A 22406-nucleotide genomic window follows, 5' to 3' on the forward strand; every position below is an offset into this window, starting at 1 on the left:
CTCATCCCTATGGGGCACAGATCCTGGCTATGGGGCACGGCTCATTTCTAAGGGTCCCCCCCCCGCGGTATGGGTCCCGCCCCCCAGCTATGGGTCCCGCCCCCCCGCTATGGGGCAAGGCTCATCCCTATGGGTCCCGCCCCCCGGCTATGGGGCCGGGCTCATTTGCATGGCCCCGCCCGCCCCCCAGATGACGGAGGCGCTGGGCGCGGCTGCCCCCTTCCTGCGCGCCCCCGAGGGGCCCCGCCCGGCCCCGCCCCCCGACGCCCGCGGGCTCTGCTTCGTGCCCCACCCCCACCTCGAGTTCGTCCGCGCCCGCGTCACCTCCCGCAACGGGGGAGGGGTCACCGTCACCACGGAGACTGGCGAGGTGAGGGGGCGGGGCCTGAGGGGGGGGAGGGGGGAGGGGTCGACAGGGGCGGGGCCAAAGGGGTGGGGTCAGTGGGGTCGGTGGGGGAGGGGTCAACGGGGGTGGGGTCAGTGGGGGAGGGGTCAATGGGGTCGATGGGGGAGGGGGCAATGGGGCCAAAGCCAATGGGGTCAACGGGGGCAGGGCCAAAGGGGTCAATGGGGGCAATGGGGTCAATGGGGGCGGCATCAATGTCAATGGGGTCGGTGGGGGAGGGGTTAAAGGGGCCGATTGGGGCGGGGCAAATATGGGCGGGGCCAATGGGGGCGCGGGCAATGGGGTCGAGGTCGGTGGGGACGATGGGGTCGATGGAGGAGGGGTCAACGGGAGTGGGGTCAATGGGGTCGACGGGGGATTTGGGGTCTGACCCTGCCCCCCCCGCCCCTGGACCCCCCCCCGCAGACCCTGACGGTGCCCGAGGCCGACGTCCACCCCCAGAACCCGGCCAAGTTTGACCGCATCGAGGACATGGCCATGCTGACCTTCCTCCACGAGCCCGCCGTGCTCTACAACCTGAAGGAGCGCTACGCCGCCTGGATGATCTACGTGAGCCTTGAGGGGGCTGGGGGGGCGGGGTCCCGGCTCCAGGCCCCTTGGGACACCTAGAACCCGGATGTCCCACCTCAAGACCCCTTGGGACACCTAGAACCATGGTCTCCAGGTCACTTGGGACACCTAGAACCCGGAGGTCCCACCTCCAGACCCCTGGGACACCCACAACCAGGAGGCCATGTGTCTCCAGGTCCCTTGGGACACCTAGAACCAGAAGGTCCCATGTCTCCAGACCCCTTGGGACACCTAGAACCAGGAGGTCCCGTGTCTCCAGACCCCTTTGGGACACCTAGAACCAGGAGGTCCCATGTCTCCAGACCCCTTGGGACACCTACAACCAAGAGGTCCCATGTCCAGACCCCTTGGGACACCTAGAACCAAGATCTCCAGACCCTTTGGGCCACCTAGGGATGGGACCAGCCATCTCCAGACCCTTTGGGACACCTAGAACGAAGATCTCAAGATCTTTTGGGGCACCTAGAAGTGGGCTATCCCAACTGCAGACCCCTTGGGCCACCTAGAACCAAGATCTCCAGACCCTTTGGGCCACCTAGGGATGGGATCAGCCATCTCCAGACCCCTTACCCCTTGGGCCACCTAGAACGAATATCTCAAGATCTTTGGGGGCACCTAGAAGTGGGATATCCCACCTCCAGACCCCTTGGGCCACCTAGAACCGGGCTGTCCCCTCCTGGTGGGCCGTCCCCGATGTTCTCCTCCTCCTCCTCCAGACCTACTCAGGGCTCTTCTGTGTCACCGTCAACCCCTACAAGTGGCTGCCGGTCTACAACGCCGAGGTGGTGGCCGCCTACCGGGGCAAGAAGCGCAGCGAGGTCCCACCCCACATCTTCTCCATCTCCGACAACGCCTACCAGAACATGCTGACAGGTGGGGACCACCTCGGGGAGGGGGGAACCCACAAAAGCGGCCCCGTTTCCCCCCAGAAACGGGTGGGGCAGGGCGGGGCTACCCCCGAAACGAGGGGGCCGGCTACCACGGGGCGGCGATCGCCGCCCGCCGATGGCGGAGCCAGTCCTAGCCCACGTGCCCACGGGGTCCCACCTCACCCCCACCCTGCCCTGCGTCCCCGTGGCCACCTCGTGATGTCTTCTCCCGGCAGATCGGGAGAACCAGTCCATCCTCATCACGTAAGTGGCGGCCCCGCCGTGCCCCACGGCGCCCCACAGCGCCCCATGGCACCCCATGGCGCCCCGCGAGCGCCCCACAAGTGTTCCACCTCCGTCCCACGTCTCCAGCGGAGAATCCGGGGCGGGGAAGACGGTCAACACCAAGAGGGTCATCCAGTACTTCGCCAGCATCGCCGCCATCGGCGACCGCGGCAAGAAGGAGGCCGCCAAGGTGGGGCCCGGAGGTTGGGGGGTGGGGGCGCGCCCCACGCTTGGGGCGCCGCTGACACCTGCCCGTCTCCACCGGTGCCACCAGCAGGGGACCTTGGAGGACCAAATCATCCAGGCCAACCCAGCCTTGGAGGCCTTCGGCAACGCCAAGACCGTGCGCAACGACAACTCGTCGCGATTCGTGAGCGCCCCCGGGGAGCGGTGGGGCGGGGAGCGGTGGGGCGGGGACCTGTGGGGCAGGGAGCTGTGGGGCGGGGAGCTGTGGGGCGGGGAGCTGTGGGGCAGGGAGCTGTGGGGCAGGGCTGGCGGCTGGCGGGGACTTCCCGGTGATGTCCTCCTAGGGGAAGTTCATCCGGATCCACTTCGGGGCCACCGGGAAGTTGGCATCGGCCGACATCGAGACGTGTGAGTGGGGCTGGGGGGGGGGGGGGGATCTCTGGTGGCTTCCGTGACCTTCATCCATCCAATCGTCTTCCCATCCACCCAAGCATCTCCTCGTCCAACCATCTCCTCACCCAACCATCTCCTCATCCATCCATCTCCTCATCCCACCATCTCCTCGTCCAACCATCTCCTTGTCCAACCATCTCCTCGCCCAACCATCTCCTCGCCCAACCATCTCCTCGTCCCACCGTCTCCTCAACCAACCATCTCCTCGCCCAACCATCTCCTCGCCCAACCATCTCCTCGTCCAACCATCTCCTCCTCCAACCATCCCCTCTTCCAACCATCTCCTTGTCCAACCATCTCCTTGCCCAACCATCTCCTCATCCATCCATCTTCTTGTCCAACCCCCATCCCCCAAATCCCTCCCACCGCCCCCAAACCTTCTCCCCCCCTCCACTTCCAGACCTCCTGGAGAAGTCCCGGGTCATCTTCCAGCTGAAGGCCGAGAGGAACTACCACATCTTCTACCAGATCCTCTCCAACAAGAAGCCCGAGCTGCTGGGTGAGGCTGGTGGCTCTGGGTCTTCTCCTCCCACCCTCTTTTCCTTCCTCCGCTCCTCCCTGAGGAGAACGAGGACAATTTGGGCCATTTTGGGTCTTCTCCTCCCTGCTGTCCCACCGGCGAGCAGAGATGCTGCTCATCACCACCAACCCCTACGACTACAGCTACGTGTCCCAAGGGGAGGTGACCGTGGCCTCCATCGACGACTCCGAGGAGCTGCTGGCCACCGACGTAAGCGGTCGGGGGGGGTGGCTGGAGATGTCCTCTGCTGGCTGGGACCATGGGGGGTGGGGTCCTCGGGTGGGTGGTGGTGTCTTCAGCTGGGTGGTGGGGTCCTCGGATGGATGAGACCATGGGAGAAGGACTCCATGGGTGGACAGAAGGGTCCTTAGATGGTCGGTTGGGTCCCTCAACCCATGAGACCATGGATGGATGAGTCCATAGGTGGGTCCCAGATGGATAGAGGGGTCCTTAGATTAACGAGACCATGGATGGATGAGTCCATGGGTGGACAGAAGGGTCCTTAGATGGTTGGTCGGGTCCTTCAACCAACAAGACCATGGATGGATGAGTCCATCGGTGGAGAGACGGGTCCTTAGATGGTCGGTTGGATCCTCCAAGGGACCAGACCATGGATGGAGGAGTCCATGGGTGGTCAGATGGGTCCTTAGATGGTTGGTCGGGTCCTTCAACCCATGAGACCACGGATGGATGACTCCAGAGATGGGTCCTTAGATGGTCGGTTGGATCCCTCAACCCATGGGACCATGGATGGATGACTCCAGAGATGGGGCCTTAGATGGTTGGTTGGGTCCTTCAACCCGTGAGACCATGGACAGATGGGTTCTTAGGTGGTTGGTCGGGTCCTTCAACCAACAAGACCATGGATGGAGGAGTCCATGGGTGGAGAGATGGGTCCTTAAGTGGTCGGTTGGGTCCTCCAAGGAACCAGACCATGGGTGGATGAATCCATGGGTGGTCAGATGGGTCCTTAGATGGTTGGTCGGGTCCTTCAACCAACGAGCCCATGGCTGGAGGATTCCGAGGGTGGCCAGACGGCTCTGGAGATGGGTCCCCAGGTGTGGGGGGGTGGACGCCGGGTGTTCTCCAAGCCCTCCCCCCCCCCGCAGAGCGCGTTCGATGTGCTGGGCTTCACGGCGGAGGAGAAGGCCGGGGTCTACAAGCTGACGGGCGCCATCATGCACCTGGGGAACATGAAGTTCAAGCAGAAGCAGCGCGAGGAGCAGGCTGAGCCCGACGGCACCGAAGGTGGGCCCGCGATGGGCTGGGGGACGCGGGGGGGGGGGGGGGTCCGGGCACGGCCCTGACGGTGCGTCCTCTTCTTCTCCTGGCCTCCAAGACGCCGACAAGTCGGCCTACCTGATGGGCCTCAACTCAGCCGACCTCCTGAAGGGGCTGTGCCACCCGCGGGTGAAGGTGGGCAACGAGTACGTGACCAAGGGGCAGAGCGTCCAGCAGGTCTACTACTCCATCGGGGCCCTGGCCAAGGCAGTCTACGAGAAGATGTTCAACTGGATGGTCACCAGGATCAACAACTCGCTGGAGACCAAGCAGCCGCGCCAGTACTTCATCGGAGTCCTCGACATCGCCGGCTTCGAGATCTTCGACGTGAGGGCCCGGCCGGGCGTGGGGGGGTCCGGCCGGGCGTGGGGGGGTCCGGCCGGTTGTGGGGGGCCGCCTTCTGACCACCCCCGTTAGGCGTTGAGTTGGCCGGGCGGACCTGGTTGGACGTTAGGTGGAGCTCGTTGGCTGAGGCGTTGACCTCAGGGCTCCCGTTGGGCGTTACAGTGACCTCATCGGGTCTCCAGTTGACCCCATTGACCCCGTTGGGCCTCCAGTTGACTCCACTGGGGCCTCCAGTTGACCCAGTTGATCCCACTGGGTCTCCAGTTGACCCCATTGGGTCTCCAGTTGACCTCATTGGGTCTCCAGTTGACCCCATTGGGTCTCCAGTTGACCCTGTTGACCCCTTTGGGTCTTCAGTTGACCCAATTGGGACTCCAGTTGACCCTGTTGGGTCTCCAGTTGACTCCTTTGACCCCATTGGGCCTCTGGTTGACCCCATTGGGTCTCCAGTTGACCCTATTGGGTCTCCAGTGGACATTGTTGACCACGTTGGGTCTCCACGTGACCCCATCGGGTCTTCTACTGGTTCCATTGATCCCATTGGGCCTCCAGTTGACCCCAGTAGGTCTCCAGTAGACCCTGTTGACCCCGTTGGGCCTCCAGTTAACCCCGTTGGGCCTCCAGTTGACCTCATTGTGTCTCCAGTTGACCCCATTGGGTCTCCAGTTGTCCATGTTGGGTCTCCAGTTGACCCCATTGACCCCCTTGGGTCTCCAGTTAACCCCGTTGGGCCTCCAGTTGACCCCATTCGGTCTCCAGTTGACCCCATTGGGTCTCCAGTTGACCCCATTCGGTCCCCAGTAGACCCTGTTGACCCCATTGGGTCTCCAGTTGACCTCACTGGGTCTCCAGTTGACCCCATTGGGTCTCCAGTGGACCCTGTTGACCCCATTGTGTTTCCAATTGACCCCGTTGGGTCTCCAGTAGACCCCATTGGGTCTTCAGTTGACCCCACTGACCCCACTGGGCCTTCCGTTGCCCTCATTGGCCATCTCTTATCCTCTCCCCCCCCCCCCAGTTCAACAGCTTCGAGCAGCTCTGCATCAACTTCACCAACGAGAAGCTGCAGCAGTTCTTCAACCACCATATGTTCGTGCTGGAGCAGGAGGAGTACAAGAAGGAAGGCATCGAGTGGGAGTTCATCGACTTTGGCATGGACCTCCAGGCCTGCATCGACCTCATCGAGAAGGTGCCACCACTCCCAGGGCCTCCCGAAGGCCTGGAGGTCTTCTGGAGAAGGGTCCTCCCCCTTTGGGGTTCTCCAGAGGCCCCAGAGGAGGTGGGTTGGGGGCTTCTCGGTGCCCCCACGACTGACAAGGCCTTCTCCTCGGCAGCCCATGGGGATCATGTCCATCCTGGAGGAGGAGTGCATGTTCCCCAAGGCCTCGGACATGACCTTCAAGGCCAAGCTCTACGACAACCACCTGGGGAAGTCGGGCAACTTCGGGAAGCCCCGCAATGTCAAGGGCAAGACGGAAGCCCACTTCTCCCTGGTCCACTACGCAGGGACGGTGGACTACAACATCATCGGCTGGCTGGAGAAGAACAAGGACCCCCTCAACGAGACGGTGGTGGGGCTCTACCAGAAGTCGGCCCTCAAGCTCCTGGCCAGCCTCTTCTCCAGCTACGCCGGGGCGGATTCGGGTGGGTGGAGGGGTGGAGGGGTGGATGGATGGATGGAGATGGTTGGAGATGTTTCAGAACCTCTAGGGATGGATGGATGGACAGATGGATGGATGGAGATGTTTGGAGATGTTTTAGAACCCCTAGGGATGGCTGGACGGATGGATGGATGATGGATGGATGGAGAAGCCCCCTCAGAGATCCTCCCCCTGGTTCCCTTCCCCCTTCTCCTCCCTCCAGGTGGCGACGGAGGGAAGGGGAAAGGAGCCAAGAAGAAGGGCTCCTCCTTCCAGACCGTCTCGGCCCTGCATCGGGTGAGGACCCGGAGGTCCACGGGGCAGGGGGAACCTCGGGACATGGTGGGGGTGGGCGGCACCTTCTAGAGGGGCGCAGGAACCTCGGGACGAGGCCCTCAACCCCCCCCCCCCCCAGGAGAACCTCAACAAGCTGATGGCCAACCTGAAGACCACCCACCCCCACTTCGTCCGCTGCATCATCCCCAACGAGAGGAAGGAGCCAGGTGAAGGGGGGTGAGGGGGGGGGGCGGAGCTTGGCGGGGCGTGGCCGGGGTGGTGGGCGGGGCTTGAAGGTGACCCCCCCACCACCACCGCCACCTCCTGTCCCACCTCCAGGGGTGATGGACAACCCCCTGGTGATGCACCAGCTGCGCTGCAATGGGGTCCTGGAGGGCATCCGCATCTGCCGCAAGGGCTTCCCCAACCGCATCCTCTACGGGGACTTCCGCCAGAGGTAGGGGCCGTCAGCCAATGGGAGGGGGAGGACATGGGTTCGGGGGTGGCCCCACCTGGAGCTGGCGGTGGGGTGTCTTCTCCTGCCGCTGCCCCCCCGTCCCCAGGTACCGCATCCTGAACCCCGCGGCCATCCCCGAGGGGCAGTTCATCGACAGCCGCAAGGGCGCCGAGAAGCTTCTGGGGTCCCTCGACGTCGACCACAACCAGTACAAGTTTGGCCACACCAAGGTGGGCCTCGGGTGCGCCACGGTCTCACCACCCCCCCAGGTCCACCTGGAGGACCACTAGGTCCTCCAGATGTCTACCAGGTCCTCCAGATGCCCACCAGACCCTCCAGATGCCCACCAGACCCTCCAGATTCCCACAAACCCCTCCAGATGTCCACCAGACCCTCCAGATGCCTACCAAACCCTCCAGATGCGCACCAAACCCATCCAGATGCCCACCAGACCCTCCAGATGCCCACCAAACCCTCCAGATGCCCACAAACCCCTCCAGATGCCCACCAAACCCTCCACATGTCCACCAAACCCCCAGATGCCCACCAACCCCCCCAGATGTCCACCAAACCCTCCAGACGCCCACCAGATCCTCCACATGTCCACCAAACCCTCCAGATGTCCACCAAACCCTCCAGATGCCCACCAAACCCTCCCTCCATCCACCAAACCACCCCTCCGTCCATCCACCCCCCAACCCCACCACCTTCTGGTCCACCCGCCCACCCATCCGTCTTCTCCTCACCCTCCTCCTTCCTCCCCTGAGGTCTTCTTCAAGGCCGGGCTGCTGGGGCTGCTGGAGGAGATGCGGGACGAGCGCCTGGCCCGCATCATGACCCGCCTGCAGGCCCAGGCCCGGGGCTTTCTGTCCCGCCAGGAGTTCAAGAAGATCCTGGAGCGCCGGTGGGTGACACTGGTGGTGGTGGTGGTGGTGGCCCTGTGGTGGTGGTGGTGATGGCCCCGTGGTGGTGGTGATGGTGGCTCCGTCGTGGTGGTGGTGGCCCTGTGATGGTGGTGGTGGTGGCTCCGTGGTGGTGGCGGCCCCGTGGTGGTGGTGACCCCATGGTGGTGGTGGTGGCCCCGTGGTGGTAGTGGTGGTGGCTCCATGGTGGTGGTGGTGGTGGCTCCATGATGGTGGTGGTGGCTCCATGGTGGTGGTGGTGGCTCCATGGTGGTGGTGGTGGCTCCATGGTGGTGGTGGTGGTGTCTCACCCCCCCTTCTCCCCCCAGGGACTCGTTGCTGGTGATCCAGTGGAACGTCCGGGCCTTCATGGGGGTGAAGAACTGGCCCTGGATGAAACTCTACTTCAAGATCAAGCCCTTGCTGAAGAGCGCCGAGACCGAGAAGGAGATGCAGGTGGGGCGCGGCGGCCGGGTGGGGAGACGGAGGAGGATGCGGGCAGGTGACCGGGACCTTCGGTGGCTCCCTCAGACCATGAAGGAGGAGTTCGGGCGCCTGAAGGAGGCCCTGGAGAAGTCGGAGGCACGGCGCAAGGAGCTGGAGGAGAAGATGGTCTCCATGCTGCAGGAGAAGAATGACCTCCAGCTGCAAGTGCAGGCCGTGCGTGATGGAGGTGTCCCCACCCCCCCCCCATTGTCCCCCCCCGCCCCGTGTCCTTCGTGTCTCCACCCCGCCATCCTCCCCCCACCCCCCCCGCAGGAGCAGGACAACTTGGCAGACGCCGAGGAGCGCTGCGACCAGCTGATCAAGACCAAGATCCAGCTGGAGGCCAAGGTGAAGGAGATGACGGAGCGGCTGGAGGAGGAGGAGGAGATGAACGCCGAGCTGACAGCCAGGAAGAGGAAGCTGGAGGACGAGTGCGCCGAGCTCAAGAAGGACATTGATGACCTGGAGCTGTCCCTGGCCAAGGTGGAGAAGGAGAAGCATGCCACGGAGAACAAGGTGAGGGCAGGGAAGGGCCGGGGGGGGAGGGGAGGGGTTGGAGGACCTCGAGCCAACGGGAGGGGGTTTTGAGGAGATCTGAGGGGGGTTGGGTGGAGAAGACCCAAGGGTGGTTGGGTGGAGATGACCCAAGGGTGGTTGGGTTGAGATGACCCAAGGGTGGTTGGGTTGAGATGACCCAAGAGTGGGTTGAGATGACCCAAGGGTGGGTGGAGATGACCCCAGGGTGGTTGAGTTGAGATGACCCAAGGGTGGTTGGGTTGAGATGATCCAAGGGTGGTTGGGTGGAGATGACCCCAGGGTGGTTGGGTGGAGATGACCCAAGGGTGATTGGGTTGAGATGACCCAAGAGTAGGTTGAGATGAACCAAGGGGGGTTGGGTGGAGATGACCCAAGGGTGGCTGGGCTGAGGTGACCCAAGGGGGGTTGGGTTGAGATGATCCAAGGGTGGTTGGGTGGAGATGACCCCAGGGTGGTTGGGTGGAGATGACCCAAGGGTGATTGGGTTGAGATGACCCAAGGGGGGTTGGGTTGAGGTGACCCAAGGTTGGGTTGAGATGACCCAAGGGGGGGGGGGTTGGGTTGGGTGGAGATGACCCAAGGTTGGTGTTCCTCCGCACGCAGGTCAAGAACCTGACCGAGGAGATGGCCGGGCTGGACGAGATCATCGCCAAGCTGACCAAGGAGAAGAAGGCCCTGCAGGAGTCGCAGCAGCAAGCCCTGGATGACCTCCAGGCGGAGGAGGACAAGGTCAACACCTTGGCCAAGGCCAAGGTCAAGCTGGAACAGCAAGCGGACGATGTGAGTCGTGGTTCTCCACCACCCGGGGGCAGAAAGTCCTGGCCAGGGTGGACATTTTGGGGGGCTGATGGGGGGTCCCCACCTCGCCGGCAGCTGGAGAGCTCACTGGAGCAGGAGAAGAAGATCCGCATGGACCTGGAGCGGGCCAAGAGGAAGCTGGAGGGCGACCTGAAGCTGGCGCAGGAGAGCATCATGGACCTGGAGAACGACAAGCAGCAGCTGGACGAGAGGCTGAAAAAGTCAGGCCCCAGCTGCCTCCCCTCCCCTCCCCCTCCCGGGCCCCTTTCCCATGTTCCCTTTCTCCTGAGGCCGTGACGGAGTGGTGCGTGTCCTCCTGCAGGAAGGACTTCGAGCTCAATGCGCTCAATGCCAAGATAGAGGACGAGCAAGCAGTGGCCGGGCAGCTCCAGAAGAAGCTCAAGGAGCTCCAGGTCAGGATGGGGGCGGGGAGGGGGAGGGGCTGGAGGGGAAGAGCCTCCAGTGGTTGGGTTGGGTTGGGTTGGGTTGAAGGGTCTCCATCTGATTGGATTGGGTTGAAGATTCTCCATTGGTTGTGTTGTGTTGTGTTGTGTTGTGTTGAGTTGGGTTGAAGGGTCTCCATCTGATTGGGTTGGGTTGAAGATTCTCCATTGGTTGGGTTGGGTTGGGTTGGGTTGGGTTGGGTTGGGTTGGGAGAAGGCCTCTCACGTCCTCCCCGTCCCCGGAGCCCAGGCGCGCATGGAGGAGCTGGAGGAGGAGCTGGAGGCGGAGCGGACGGGCCGGGCCAAGGCGGAGAAGCTGCGCTCGGAGCTCTCACGGGAACTGGAGGAGCTGAGTGAGCGGCTGGAGGAGGCGGGTGGCGCCACCTCGGCGCAGGTGGAGCTCAACAAGAAGCGCGAGGCCGAGTTCCAGAAGTTGCGGCGGGACCTGGAGGAGGCCACGCTGCAGCACGAGGCCACGGCAGCCGCGCTGCGCAAGAAGCACGCCGACGGCGCGGCCGAGCTGGCTGAGCAGCTCGACAACCTGCAGCGCATCAAGCAGAAGCTGGAGAAGGAGAAGAGCGAGCTCCGGCTGGAGCTGGATGACGTCGGCTCCAACGTGGAGCAGCTCCTCAAGACCAAGGTGGGCGGCCGGGGAGAAGCGGGGACGGAGCGAGGTGGGACGGAGAGGGACAACCCTTCCTCCGCTCCTCCTCTAGAGGAGGTTGGGTTGGTTGGTCCTCAAGAGGTTGGGTTGGTCCTCAAGAGGTTGGGTTGGTCTTCAAGAGGTTGGGTTGGTCCTCAAGAGGTTGGGTTGGTCCTCAAGAGGTTGGGTTGGTCAGTGGGTCTCTAAGAGGTTGGGTTGGCTTGAGTTGGTCTACAGAAGGTTGGGTTGCCTTGGTTGATCTCGAGGAGGTTGGGTTGGGTCCTTCCTCGGTCCAGGCCCTCCTGGAGAAGACGTGCCGCTCCCTGGAGGACCAGCTGAGCGAGCACCGGGCCAAGTCGGAGGAGGCTCAGCGCGCGGTCGCCGACCTCAGCGCCCAGCGGGCCAGGCTCCAGACGGAGAACGGTGAGCACCGCGCCCTCCTCCACCCCGCCGCCGGCCCCGGGGACCACACGGGGTCCCTCCGGCCGTGACTTCTCCTCTGCCCGCCCCGTAGGCGAGCTCTCCAGGCAGCTGGAGGAGAAGGAGGCCTTCATCACCCAGCTGACGCGAGGGAAGCTCAGCTACACCCAGCAGCTGGAGGACCTCAAGAGGCAGCTGGAGGAGGAGGCCAAGGTGAGGCTTCGGTGGGGGACGTTTGGTTGGGTTGAGTGGTCTTCAAGAGGTTGGGTTGGTTGGTCTCATGGAGGTCGGTTTGGTCCTCAAGAGGTTGGGTTGGTCTTCAAGAAGTTGGGTTGGTTGGATTTGAAGGGGTTGGGTTGGTTGGTCTAGAAGAGGTTGGGTTGGTCTTCAAGAGGTTGGGTTGGTCTTCAAGAGGTTGGGTTGGTTGTTCTTCAAGAGGTTGGGTTGGTTGGACTTCAAGGGGTTGGGTTGGTCAGTCTAGAAGAGGTTAGGTCCATCTAGAGGAGGTTGGGTTTGGTTGGTTGGTCTTCAAGAGGTTGGATTGGGTGGTCTAGAAGAGGTTGGGTTGGTCTTCGAGAGGTTGGGTTGGTCGGTCTTCAAGAGGTGGGGTTGGCTGGTCCTCAAGGGGTTGGGTTGGTCTTCAAGACGCTGGGTTGGTTGGCCTTCAAGAGATGAGGTTGGTTTGGGTTGGTTTGGTCTACAGAAGGTTGGGTTGACTTGGTCGGTCTCGAGGACGTTGGGTTGGGTGGTCTAGAGCCGGCTGGGTCCATCTAGAGGAGGTTGTGTTGGTTGGTCTTCAAGAGGTTGGGTTGGTCCTCAAGAGGTTGGGTTGGTTGGTGGGTCTCCAAGAGGTTGGGTTGGCTTGGGTTGGTCTACAGAAGGTTGGGTTGACTTGGTCGGTCTTGAAGAGGTTGGGTTGGGTCGTCTAGAGCCGGTTGGGTCCATCTCGAGGAGGTCGGGACGATCTAGAGGAGGTTGGGTCCATCTAGAGGAGGTTGGGTCCACCTAGAACAGGTTGGGTCCACCTAGAGGAGGTCAGGACCACCTAGAACAGGTTGAGTCCACCTAGAGAAGGTCGGGTCCATCTAGAGGAGGTTGGGACCACCTAGAGGAGGTTGGAACCATCTAGAGCAGGTCGGGTCCATCAAGAAGAGGTCGGCTCCACCTAGGGGACGTTGCCTTGGGTTGGCTGCCCTCCAGAAGACCCCTCTTGGCTCGGGTTGCCCACCGGCACCTCCCCGCGAGGTGAAGAACCTCGAGGAGGCCCCAACCCAGGTCCCGCGGGTCTTCTCGCCCCCAGGCCAAGACAGCGCTGGCCCACGCCCTGCAGTCGGCGCGGCACGACTGTGACCTGCTGCGGGAGCAGTACGAGGAGGAGGCGGAGGCCAAGGCTGAGCTGCAGCGCGGCCTCTCCAAGGCCAACTCCGAGGTGGCCCAGTGGAGGACCAAGTATGAGACGGACGCCATCCAGCGCACTGAGGAGCTGGAGGAGGCCAAGTGAGTCCTTGCCCACCCCGTGAGGGGGGTGCTGGAGGTCCCCTCCCCACCACCGAGGTGACGCCGAGGTCTTCTGGTGGTGGCTCCCCTGTAGGAAGAAGCTGGCGCAGAGGCTGCAGGAGGCCGAGGAGGCGGTGGAGGCCGCCAATGCCAAGGGCTCCTCGCTGGAGAAGACCAAGCAGCGGCTGCAGGGTGAGATCGAGGACCTGACGGGGGACCTGGAGCGGGCCAACGCGGCGGCCGCCGGCCTGGACAAGAGGCAGAGGAACTTCGACAAGGTGGGGGAGGGGGAGGCGGGGTGGGGAGGGGGGGTGGGGGAGGAGGAGACAGGGAGGAGGAAGACACCAGGAGGGGGAGGACACAAGAAGAAAGGAGGAGGAAGAGGAGGAGGAGGAGGAGGAGACCAGGAAGAGGAGGTGGTGGAGGAGGAGGACACCAGGAGGAGATCAGGAGGATGAGGAGGAGGAGGACAGGAGGAGGAGGAGGAGGTGGAAGAGGAGAAGAAGGAGGAGGAGGAGGAAACCAGGAGGAGGAGGACACCAGGAGGAAGTAAAGGGGGAGGAGGAGGCGGAGGACACCAGGAGGAGGAGGAAGGAGGAGGAGGAGGAAGACACCAGGAGGAGGAGGAGATCCGTAGGAGGAGGAGGAAGGAGGAAGAGGACACCAGGAGGAAGTAAAAGGGGAGGAGGAGGAGAAGGAGACCAGGAGGATGAGGAAGAGGAGAAGGAAGAGGAGGAGGTGGAGGAGGAGGAGGAGGACACCAGGAGAAGAAGGAGGAGGAAGAGGAGGAGAAGAAAGAAAGAGGAGGAGTGGGAGGAGGAGGAGGAGGAGGAGGAAAGAGGAGGAGAAGGAGGAGGACACCAAGAGGAGGAGGAGGGGGGGGACACCATTAGGAGGAGGATGAGATCAGGAGGAAGGAGGAGGAGGAAGAGGAGGAAACCAGGAGGAGGAGGACACTGGGGGGAAGTAAAGGGGGAGGAAGAGAAGGAGGAAGAGGAGGACACCAGGAGGATGAGGAGGAGGAGAAGGAAGAGGAGGAGATGGAGGACACCAGGAGAAGGAGGACACCAGGAGGAGGAGGAGGAGGAGGAGGAGGAGGAAGAAAGAGAAGGAGGAGGAGGAGGAGGAGGTGGATACCAGGAGGAAGGAGGATGAGGAGGAGGGAGGAGGAGGAGGAAGAGAAGGACACCAGGAGGAGGAGGAGGGGGAGGACATCAGGAATGAGGAGGAGGAAGAGGAGGAGGAGAGGGAGCCCAGGAGGAAGAAGGAGGACACCAAAAGGGGATGGAGGGGAAGGAGGAGGAGGAGGAGGAGGAGGAGGATACCAGGAGGATGAGGGGAAGGAGGACGCAAGGAGAAGGATGAGGATGAGGAGGAGGAGGAGGAGGAGGAGGAGGAGGAGGAGAAGACCAGGAGGAGGAGGAGGAGGAGGGATCCAGGAGGAGGTGACCAGGAGGAGGAGGAGGAGACCTGGAAGAGGAAGGGGGAGAGGAGGAGGAGGAGGAGGAGGAGAAGGAGGAGGAGGAGGAGGAGGGGGAGGAAGGTCAGTGGCGGCGGGTCCCCCCCAGGTGCTGTCGGAGTGGAAGCAGAAGCTGGAGGAGGCGCAGGCGGAGCTGGAGGCCTCGCAGAAGGAGGCCCGGGCCCTCGGCGCTGAGCTCTTCAGGCTGAGGAACGCCCACGAGGAGGCCCTGGAGCACCTGGAGACCTCCAGGCGGGAGAACAAGAACCTCCAAGGTGAGGCCCCGGCCTTCGTCCTCCCTCCTCCTCCTCTTCTTCTTCATCCCGGGCCAGCCCCGGGGGGAGGCTGACAGGGCCTCGCCCCGGGCAGAGGAGGTCTCGGAGCTGACGGAGCAGCTGGGCGCTGGCCACCAGGCCACCCACGAGCTGGAGAAGGCGCGGAAGCGGCTGGAGGCCGAGAAGCTGGAGTTGCAGGCGGCTCTGGAGGAGGCCGAGGTGAGCCCGGGGACCTCCTCGGCTTCTTGCGGCCTCCTGCGCGGTCGCCAGAACCTCCTGGGTCCCCTCCCAGACCTCCTGGCCTCCTCCCTGACCTCCTGTTCACCTCCCTGACCTCCTCCCCGACCTCCTTTCCTCCTCCCCGACCTCCTGTCCTCCTCCCTGACCTCCTGGCCCCCTCCCCAACCTCCTGTCCCCCCCCCCCCCCCAGGCCTCGCTGGAGCATGAGGAGGGCAAGATCCTGCGGGCCCAGCTGGAGCTCCACCAGGCGCGGGCAGAGGCAGAGCGCAAGGTGGCCGAGAAGGACGAGGAGCTGGAGCAGGCCAAGCGCGGCCACTTGCGGGCCCTGGAGGCCCTGCAAGCCACGCTGGAGGCCGAGACGCGGAGCCGGGGCGAGGCCCTGCGCCTGAAGAAGAAGATGGAGGGCGACCTCAACGAGATGGAGATCCAGCTGGCCCATGCCAACCGCCTGGCCGCCGAGGCCCAGAAGCAAGCCAAGGCTGCGCAGGGCTACCTCAAGGTGATGGGCGGTGGCCATGAGGACCTCCTGGGCGCGCGGCCTCCTCGTCCTGAGGCTGACGGGCCTCTGGTGGCCTCCTAGGAGGTCCAGCTGCAGCTGGACGAGGCGGCGAGGGCCACCGAGGAGCTGAAGGAGACGGCGGCCGTGGCGGAGCGGAGGAGCAACCTGCTGCAGGCCGAGCTGGAGGAGCTGCGGGCGGCGGCCGAGCAGGCGGAGCGGGTGCGCAGGGCGGCCGAGCAGGAGCTGCTGGAGGCCAGCGAGAGGGTGCAGCTCCTCCACGCCCAGGTGAGGCGGGGGAGCCCGTGGGGTTGGGCTGCCTAGAACCTCGGCTCCGCCGAGAGAGGTTTCGGCCCTCTATAGCTGGTGGGTGAAGGCATCTTTTGGGTTGAGCTACCTAGAACCTGACCTCCACCTGGAGAGGTTTTGTCCCTCTGGAGAGAAAGGGCGGAGGAACCTTCTGAGTTGAGATACCTAGAACCTCACCTCCACCTTGAGAACATTCAGCCCTCCATAGTCAATGTGTGGAGGAACCTTCTGGGTTGAGCTACCTAGAACCTTGTCTCCACCTTGAGAACATTCAGCCCTCTGTAGTCCATGTGTGGAGGAACTTTCTGGGTTGGGCTACCTAGAACCTGACCTTCACCTGGAGAGGTTTCGTTCCACTGGAGATAAAGGGTGGCGGTGTCTTCTGGGTTGAGCTACCTAGAACCTCACCTCCACCTTGAGAATATTCAGCCCTTCGTAGTCAATGTGTGGAGGAACCTTCTGGGTTGGGCTACCTAGAACCTCGCCTCCACCTTGAGAAGATTCAGCTCTCTGTAGTCAATGTGTGGAGAAACCTTCTGGGTTGAGCTACCTAGAACCTCCCCCCGGAGATGTTTGAAGGCCCCTGAGACCCTTCCCCCCCCCCCGCCCGCAGAACACCAGCCTGATCAGCCAGAAGAAGAAGCTGGAGGCCGACATCTGCCAGCTGCAGGCCGAGGTGGAAGAGGCCGTGCAGGAGTGCAGGAACGCCGAGGAGAAGGCCAAGAAGGCCATCACCGACGTGAGTCCCACCACGGGCGGTTGAGCGACCTAGAACCCCCTCAAGCCTTGTCCTCGCCTAACCTTTGGCGCCCACAGGCAGCCATGATGGCGGAGGAGCTGAAGAAGGAGCAGGACACGAGCGCCCACCTGGAGCGGATGAAGAAGAACACGGAGCAGAGCGTCAAGGACCTGCAGCTGCGGCTGGCCGAGGCCGAGCAGCTGGCCCTCAAGGGCGGCCGCAAGCAGCTGCAGAAGCTGGAGGCCCGGGCGCGCGAGCTGGAGGCCGAGCTGGAGGCCGAGCAGAAGCGGCACGCCGAGAGCATCAAGGGGCTGCGCAAGGCCGAGCGGCGCGGCAAGGAGCTGGGCTACCAGGTGGGGCGGCGACCTAGAATGCGGCCGGGCCGGCGGCCACCTGGAGGCGGGTGGCCAAGGCCATCTACAGCCTCTGTGTCTGATGGATTTGCGTGGTCTAGAACCTGGTTGACCTGGTGGCCACATGGTCATGGCTGGCCTAAGCCACCTACAGCCTCTTTGATGCCATTGGGTGACCTAGAACCTGGTTGACATGGTGGCCACATCAGATGGGTGACCAAAGCCTCTATGACCAATTCCATTGAGTGACCTAGAACCTGGTTGCCCTGGTGGCCACCTGAGACAGATGCTCAAGGCCACCTCCCACCCCCAAGTCCCGTGCCGTAGCATGATCTAGAACCTGGTTGACCTGGTGGCCACATGGAGATGGATGACCAAGGCCACCTACAGCCTCCATGAGTGATTCTGTTGAGTGACGTAGAATGTGGTTGACCTGGTGGCCACCTCAGATGGCTGACCAAGGCCACCTACAGCCTCTATGGCTGATTCCATTGGGTGACCTAGAACCTGGTTGACCTGGTGGCCACCTCAGATAGCTGACCAAGGCCACCTCCAGCCCCCCACGCCCCTTCCCATTGCTTGACCTAGAACCCGGTGGCCCTGGTGGCCCCGTGGCCGGGTTCCTATGGGGCTGCCCCACACATTCCCACCCCCCAACTCCCCCCCTCCCCCCAGGCCGAGGAGGACCGCAAGAACCTGGCGCGACTGCAGGAGCTGGTGGCCAAGCTGCAGCTCAAGGTCAAGGCCTACAAGCGGCAGGCGGAGGAGGCGGTGAGTGGCCAATCAGGGTGGCCGAGGAGGGGGGTGGGGCGGGAGGGAGGGCCGCGATTGGTCGGCTGGAGGCTCCGCCCCCTTGTAGGAGGAGCAAGCCACCTCCGCCCTGGGGAGACTCCGCAAGGCGCAGCATGAGCTGGACGAGGCGCAGGAGCGCGCCGAGGCGGCCGAGGCCCAGGCCAACAAGCTGCGGGCCCGCAGCCGCGACCCCAAGGTGGGTCCCGGCCCCACACCCTACCCCACACCCTGCCCCACATCTGCCCCACATCTGCCACATAGCTGCCCCACATCCTGCCCCATATCCACCCCATATCCACCCCGTATCTGCCCCGAGGTGGCCAAGGTCCAAGCTGTGGACCCGCAGCCGTAACCCCAAGGTGGGTCCCGGCCCCACATCTGCCCCACACCCTGCCCCCCATCCTGCCCCATATCTGCCCCACATCCACCTCATATCTGCACCAGGTCAACAAGCTGTGGACCCACAGCCATGACCCCAAGGTGGGTCCTGGCCCCACACCCTGCCCCACATCTGCCCCACACCTGCCCCACATCTGCCTCACATCTGCCCCACATCCTGCCCCACATCTGCCCCATATCCACCCCATACCCACTCTATACCCGCCCCACAACCACCCCCCCGTTGTCTTCTCCGCCCCAGCAGAAGGGGCTGAGCGAGGAGTGAAGCCCCGCCCCCGACGGAGCCGCCGACCAATCGCCTGTGGAGCCCCGCCCCCTCTGACCCCCTTGCTCCGCCCCACGCGACCTCGCCCCGCCCCTCCCCCTGGCCAATAAAAGTTTTTGAGCAGCAGCGTGGGCTGTGGGGTCTCTGTGGGGTCCCTGTGGGGTCCTTATGGGGTCACTGAGGGGTTCTATGGGCCTCTATGGGGCTTCTGGGGGTCTCTGTGGGGTTCAGTTCTCACTATGGGGTCTCTGTGGGTCTCTATGCGGTCTCTATGGGGTTCAATCGTCTCTATGGGGTCTTTATGGGGTCTCTATAGGGCTTCTGGGGGTATCTATGGGGTTTCATGGTCTCTGTGGGGTTTCTATGGGGTCTCCGTGGGTCTCTATTGGTCTCTATGGGGTCTCTGTGGGGTTCTATGGGTCTCTGTGGGGCTCTATGGGCTTCTGGGGGTCTCTGTGGGGTTTCATGGTCTCTATGGGGTCTCTGTGGGGTTCTGTGGGTCTTGATGGGGCTCTGTGGGGCTCTATGGGCTTCTGGGGGTCTCTGTGGGGTTCAGTGGTCACCGTGGGGTCTCTGTGGGGTCTCTGTGGGGTCTCAGTAGGGTTCTATGGGGTCTCTACGGGTGTCTATGGGTCTTCATGGCTCTCTACGGGGTCTTTGTGGGGCTCTATGGGGCTCTGTACGGTTCAGTCATCTCTATGGGGTCCCTGTGGGTCTCTGTAAGGTCTGTATGGGGTTCTGTGCGGTCTCTATGGGGTCTCTATGGTTCTCTATAGGGTTCAGTCATCTCTATGGGGTCTCTGTGGGGTCTCTGTGGGGTCCGTGGGTCTCTGTGGGTCTCTATGGGGATTCTGGGGGTCTCTATGGGGCTTAGTGGTCACCATGGGGTCTCTGTGGGGTCTCTGTGGGGTTCTATGGGGTCTCTATGGGGTTCAGTGGTTTCTGTGGGGTCTTTATGGGGTGTCAGTGGGGTCTCCGTGGAGTTCTCTGAGTCTCTGTGTGTCTCTATAAGGTTCAATCGTCTCTATGGGGTCTCTGTGGGTCCTCAGTAGGGTTCTATGGGGTCTCTGTGGGGTCTCTGTGGGGCTCCTGGGGGTCTCTGTGGGGCTCCTGGGGGTCTCTATGGGGTTCAATTGTCTCTATGGGGTCTCTGTGGGGTTCTGTGGGTATCTATGGGTCTCAATTGTCTCTGTGGGGTCTCAGTAGGGTTCTATGGGGTCTTTGTGGGTCTCTATGGGGTCTCCATGGGGTCTCTATCGGGTTTCTATGGGTCTTTATAGGGTTCAGTGGTCTCTGTGGGGTCTCTGTGGGGTCACTGAGGGGTTCTATGGGCCTCTATGGGATTCTGGGGGGTCTCTGTGGGGTTCAGTGCTCACTATGGGGTCTCTGTGGGTCTCTGTGGGGTCTCTATGGGGTCTCTATGGGTCTCTATGGGGTTCAATCGTCTCTATGGGGTCTTTATGGGGTCTCTATGTGGCTTCTGGGGGTCTCTATGCGGTTTCATGGTCTCCGTGGGGTCTCTATGGGGTCCCTGTGGGTTCTATGGGTATCCATGGGTCTCAATTGTCTCTATGGGGTCTCTGTGGGGCTCTATGGGTCTCTATGGGGTCTCTGTGGGGTTCAGTGGTCACCGTGGGGTCTCTGTGGGGTCTCTGTGGGGTCTCAGTAGGGTTCTGTGGGGTCTCTATGGGTGTCCATGGGTCTTCATGGCTCTCTATGGGGTCTTTGTGGGGCTCTATGGGTCTCTATAGCGTTCAGCCATCTCTATGGGGTCCCTGTGGGTCTCTGTAAGGTCTGTATGGGGTTCTACGTGGTCTCTGTGGGGTCTCTGTGGTTCTCTGTGGGGTTCGGTCGTCTCTGTGGGGTCTCTGTGGGGTCTCTGTGGGGCCTCAGTGGGGTCTTTGTGGGTTCTGTGGGTCTCTGTGAGTGTCTGTGGGTCTCCGTGGGTCTCTGTGGGGTCTCCATGGGTCTCCATGGGGATTCTGGGGGTCTCTATGGGGCTTAGTGGTCACCATTGGGTCTCTGTGGGGTCTCTATGGGGTCTCTATCGGGTTTCTATGGGTCTTTATAGGGTTCGGTGGTCTCTATGGGGTCTCTGTGGGTCTCTGTGGGGCTTTATGGGTCTCTGTGGGATTCAGTTGTCTCTGTGGGGCCTCTGTGGGGTCTCTGTGGGTCTCTGTGGGGTCTCTGTGGGGTTCTATGGGTGTCTATGGGTCTCAATTGTCTCTATGGGGTCTCTGTGGGGCTCCTGGGGGTCTCTATGGGGTCTCAGTAGGGTTCTATGGGGTCTTTGGAGGGTCTTTGGGGGTCTCTATGGGGTCTCTATCGGGTTTCTATGGGTCTTTATAGGGTTCAGTGGTTGCTATGGGGTCTCTGTGGGGTCTTTTTGGGTCCCTGTCCCCCCGCCCCCCCCCCCCCCCCCCAGGAATGTGCCACCCGGGGCCGATGACGGGCACAAAGCGGGGACAAAGCGGTGGCCCCCGGGGGGGGCGGGGCTGGGTGATAACGAGGCCCCGAAATAGCCGCGGCCCCACCACGGGCGGGGGGGGAAGGGGGGTGTTAGGGGGATCCTGCCCCATAGATCCTGCCCCACAGATCCTGCTCAGACCCCCAGAAGGGCCCCGGGATTGTCCCTGCCCCATAGATCCTTCCCTTTGGGTCCTGCCCCATAAATCCTGCCCCATGGATCCTCCTCACACCCCCATAAAAGCCCCAGGACCATCCCTGCCCCATAGATCCTGCCCCACAAATCCTGCTCAGCCCCTTATAAGGCCTCCAGGACAATCCCTGCCCCATAGATCTTGCCCCATAGATCCCACCCCACAGATCCCACAGCAACCCTGGACCCTGCCCCACTGCTCCAGTCCCCCCCCCCCCCCCAAATCGTCCTATGGGGCACGTCTCCTCGCTATGGGGCACGGCTCATTCCTATGGGGCACGCCCCGTCGCCATGGGTCGTTAGGAGTGCATTATAGTCAATATACTTTTTATTTTTACTTATTTATTTATTTATTTATTATTTTTATATATTATTATTATTAATTATATCCTTAATTACCTGTTTATTTATTTATATTATTTATATGTTATTTATTTATTTATATATTATTTATTTATATACATAGTATGCCTTTTATTCCCTATCACCCGATCACCTCCCAGTTTCCTCATTTTTTTTTTCTTCAGCCCTTTAATTTCTCCTTTTTCCCTTTTTTCCCCCTTTTTTGTTTTCCCCCTTTTTTGTTTTCCCCCTTTTTTGTTTTCCCCCTTTTTTGTTTTCCCCCTTTTTTTGTTTTCCCCCTTTTTTGTTTTCCTGTCCCCACACTGCTCGTCCTCGAGCTCCCACCTTATTTCGGAGCAGCGAGGTGTCTCCTGCCCTCCTGTCTCCATTTCTCCTCGTTGTGACAACACGACTCCCTTGAAAGACACAAAATTCACCCCTTACTGCAAAAACACAACTTTAAAAAAAAAAAAACAAAAAACAAAAAACAGAAGCTTAGTTCTGTTTTTTGGCAAGTTGTGTTGTGGTTTACGGGTGTTTGCTTCAAAATAAGAAAATAAAATGAAATATAAAATGAAATATAACATGAAATATAACGAGAAATGAAAAGTGAAATGAAATGCAATGAGAAATGAAATGAAAAGAAATGAAATGAAAAATGAAATGAAAAGAAAAATGAAATGAAAAATGAGATGAAAAGAAATGAAAAATTAAACAAAAAATGAAATGAAAAATGAAACGAAAAGAAATGAAAAATGAAATGAAAAATGAAATGAAATGAGAAATGAAAGATGAAATGAAATGAAATGAGAAATGAAATGAAAAATGAAATGAAATGAAATGAAAAATTAAATAAACAAAACAAAAAGAGAAGAGAGGAGAGGAGAGGAGAGGAGAGGAGAGGAGAGGAGAGGAGAGGAGAGGAGAGGAGAGGAGAGGAGAGGAGAGGAGAGGAGAGGAGAGGAGAGGAGAGGAGAGGAGAGGAGAGGAGAGGAGAGGAGAGGAGAGGAGAGGAGAGGAGAGAGGAGGAGGGCCTGGTGGCCAAGAGGGCCAAGGAATCCTGG

General features: G+C 61.3%; 1 protein-coding gene across 2 annotated transcripts; it reads left to right on the forward strand.

Moving 5' to 3' along the window:
• Window positions 1–190: 190 nt before the first annotated feature.
• Window positions 191–20732, forward strand: LOC310890649 (myosin-7-like; the record flags this gene model as incomplete). 2 transcript variants are annotated; one of them, XM_083852962.1, is made up of 37 exons in its annotated part: window positions 191–370; window positions 812–955; window positions 1693–1849; window positions 2082–2109; window positions 2218–2320; window positions 2408–2500; window positions 2661–2724; window positions 3170–3268; window positions 3396–3499; window positions 4399–4537; window positions 4629–4897; window positions 5934–6104; window positions 6250–6559; window positions 6779–6852; window positions 6971–7058; window positions 7171–7288; window positions 7395–7518; window positions 8056–8192; window positions 8520–8646; window positions 8722–8850; window positions 8950–9192; window positions 9817–9993; window positions 10087–10232; window positions 10334–10424; window positions 10705–11094; window positions 11394–11520; window positions 11612–11730; window positions 12818–13014; window positions 13109–13292; window positions 14583–14748; window positions 14843–14967; window positions 15179–15487; window positions 15569–15772; window positions 16407–16532; window positions 16610–16885; window positions 17561–17656; window positions 17745–20732. In XM_083852962.1, the coding sequence occupies 37 exons, from the start codon at window positions 191–193 to the stop codon at window positions 18027–18029; spliced, it is 5919 nt and encodes a 1972-aa protein (XP_083709088.1). In that variant the 3' UTR covers window positions 18030–20732. The 2 variants fall into 2 exon arrangements, with proteins under 2 accessions (XP_083709088.1, XP_083709087.1); XM_083852961.1 differs by having other exon boundaries at window positions 2218–2500.
• Window positions 20733–22406: the final 1674 nt, after the last annotated feature.

Source organism: Anser anser, assembly GCF_964211835.1.
Source record: "Anser anser genome assembly, contig: HAP1_SCAFFOLD_32, whole genome shotgun sequence".
In the NCBI taxonomy this organism is placed as follows: domain Eukaryota; kingdom Metazoa; phylum Chordata; class Aves; order Anseriformes; family Anatidae; genus Anser; species Anser anser.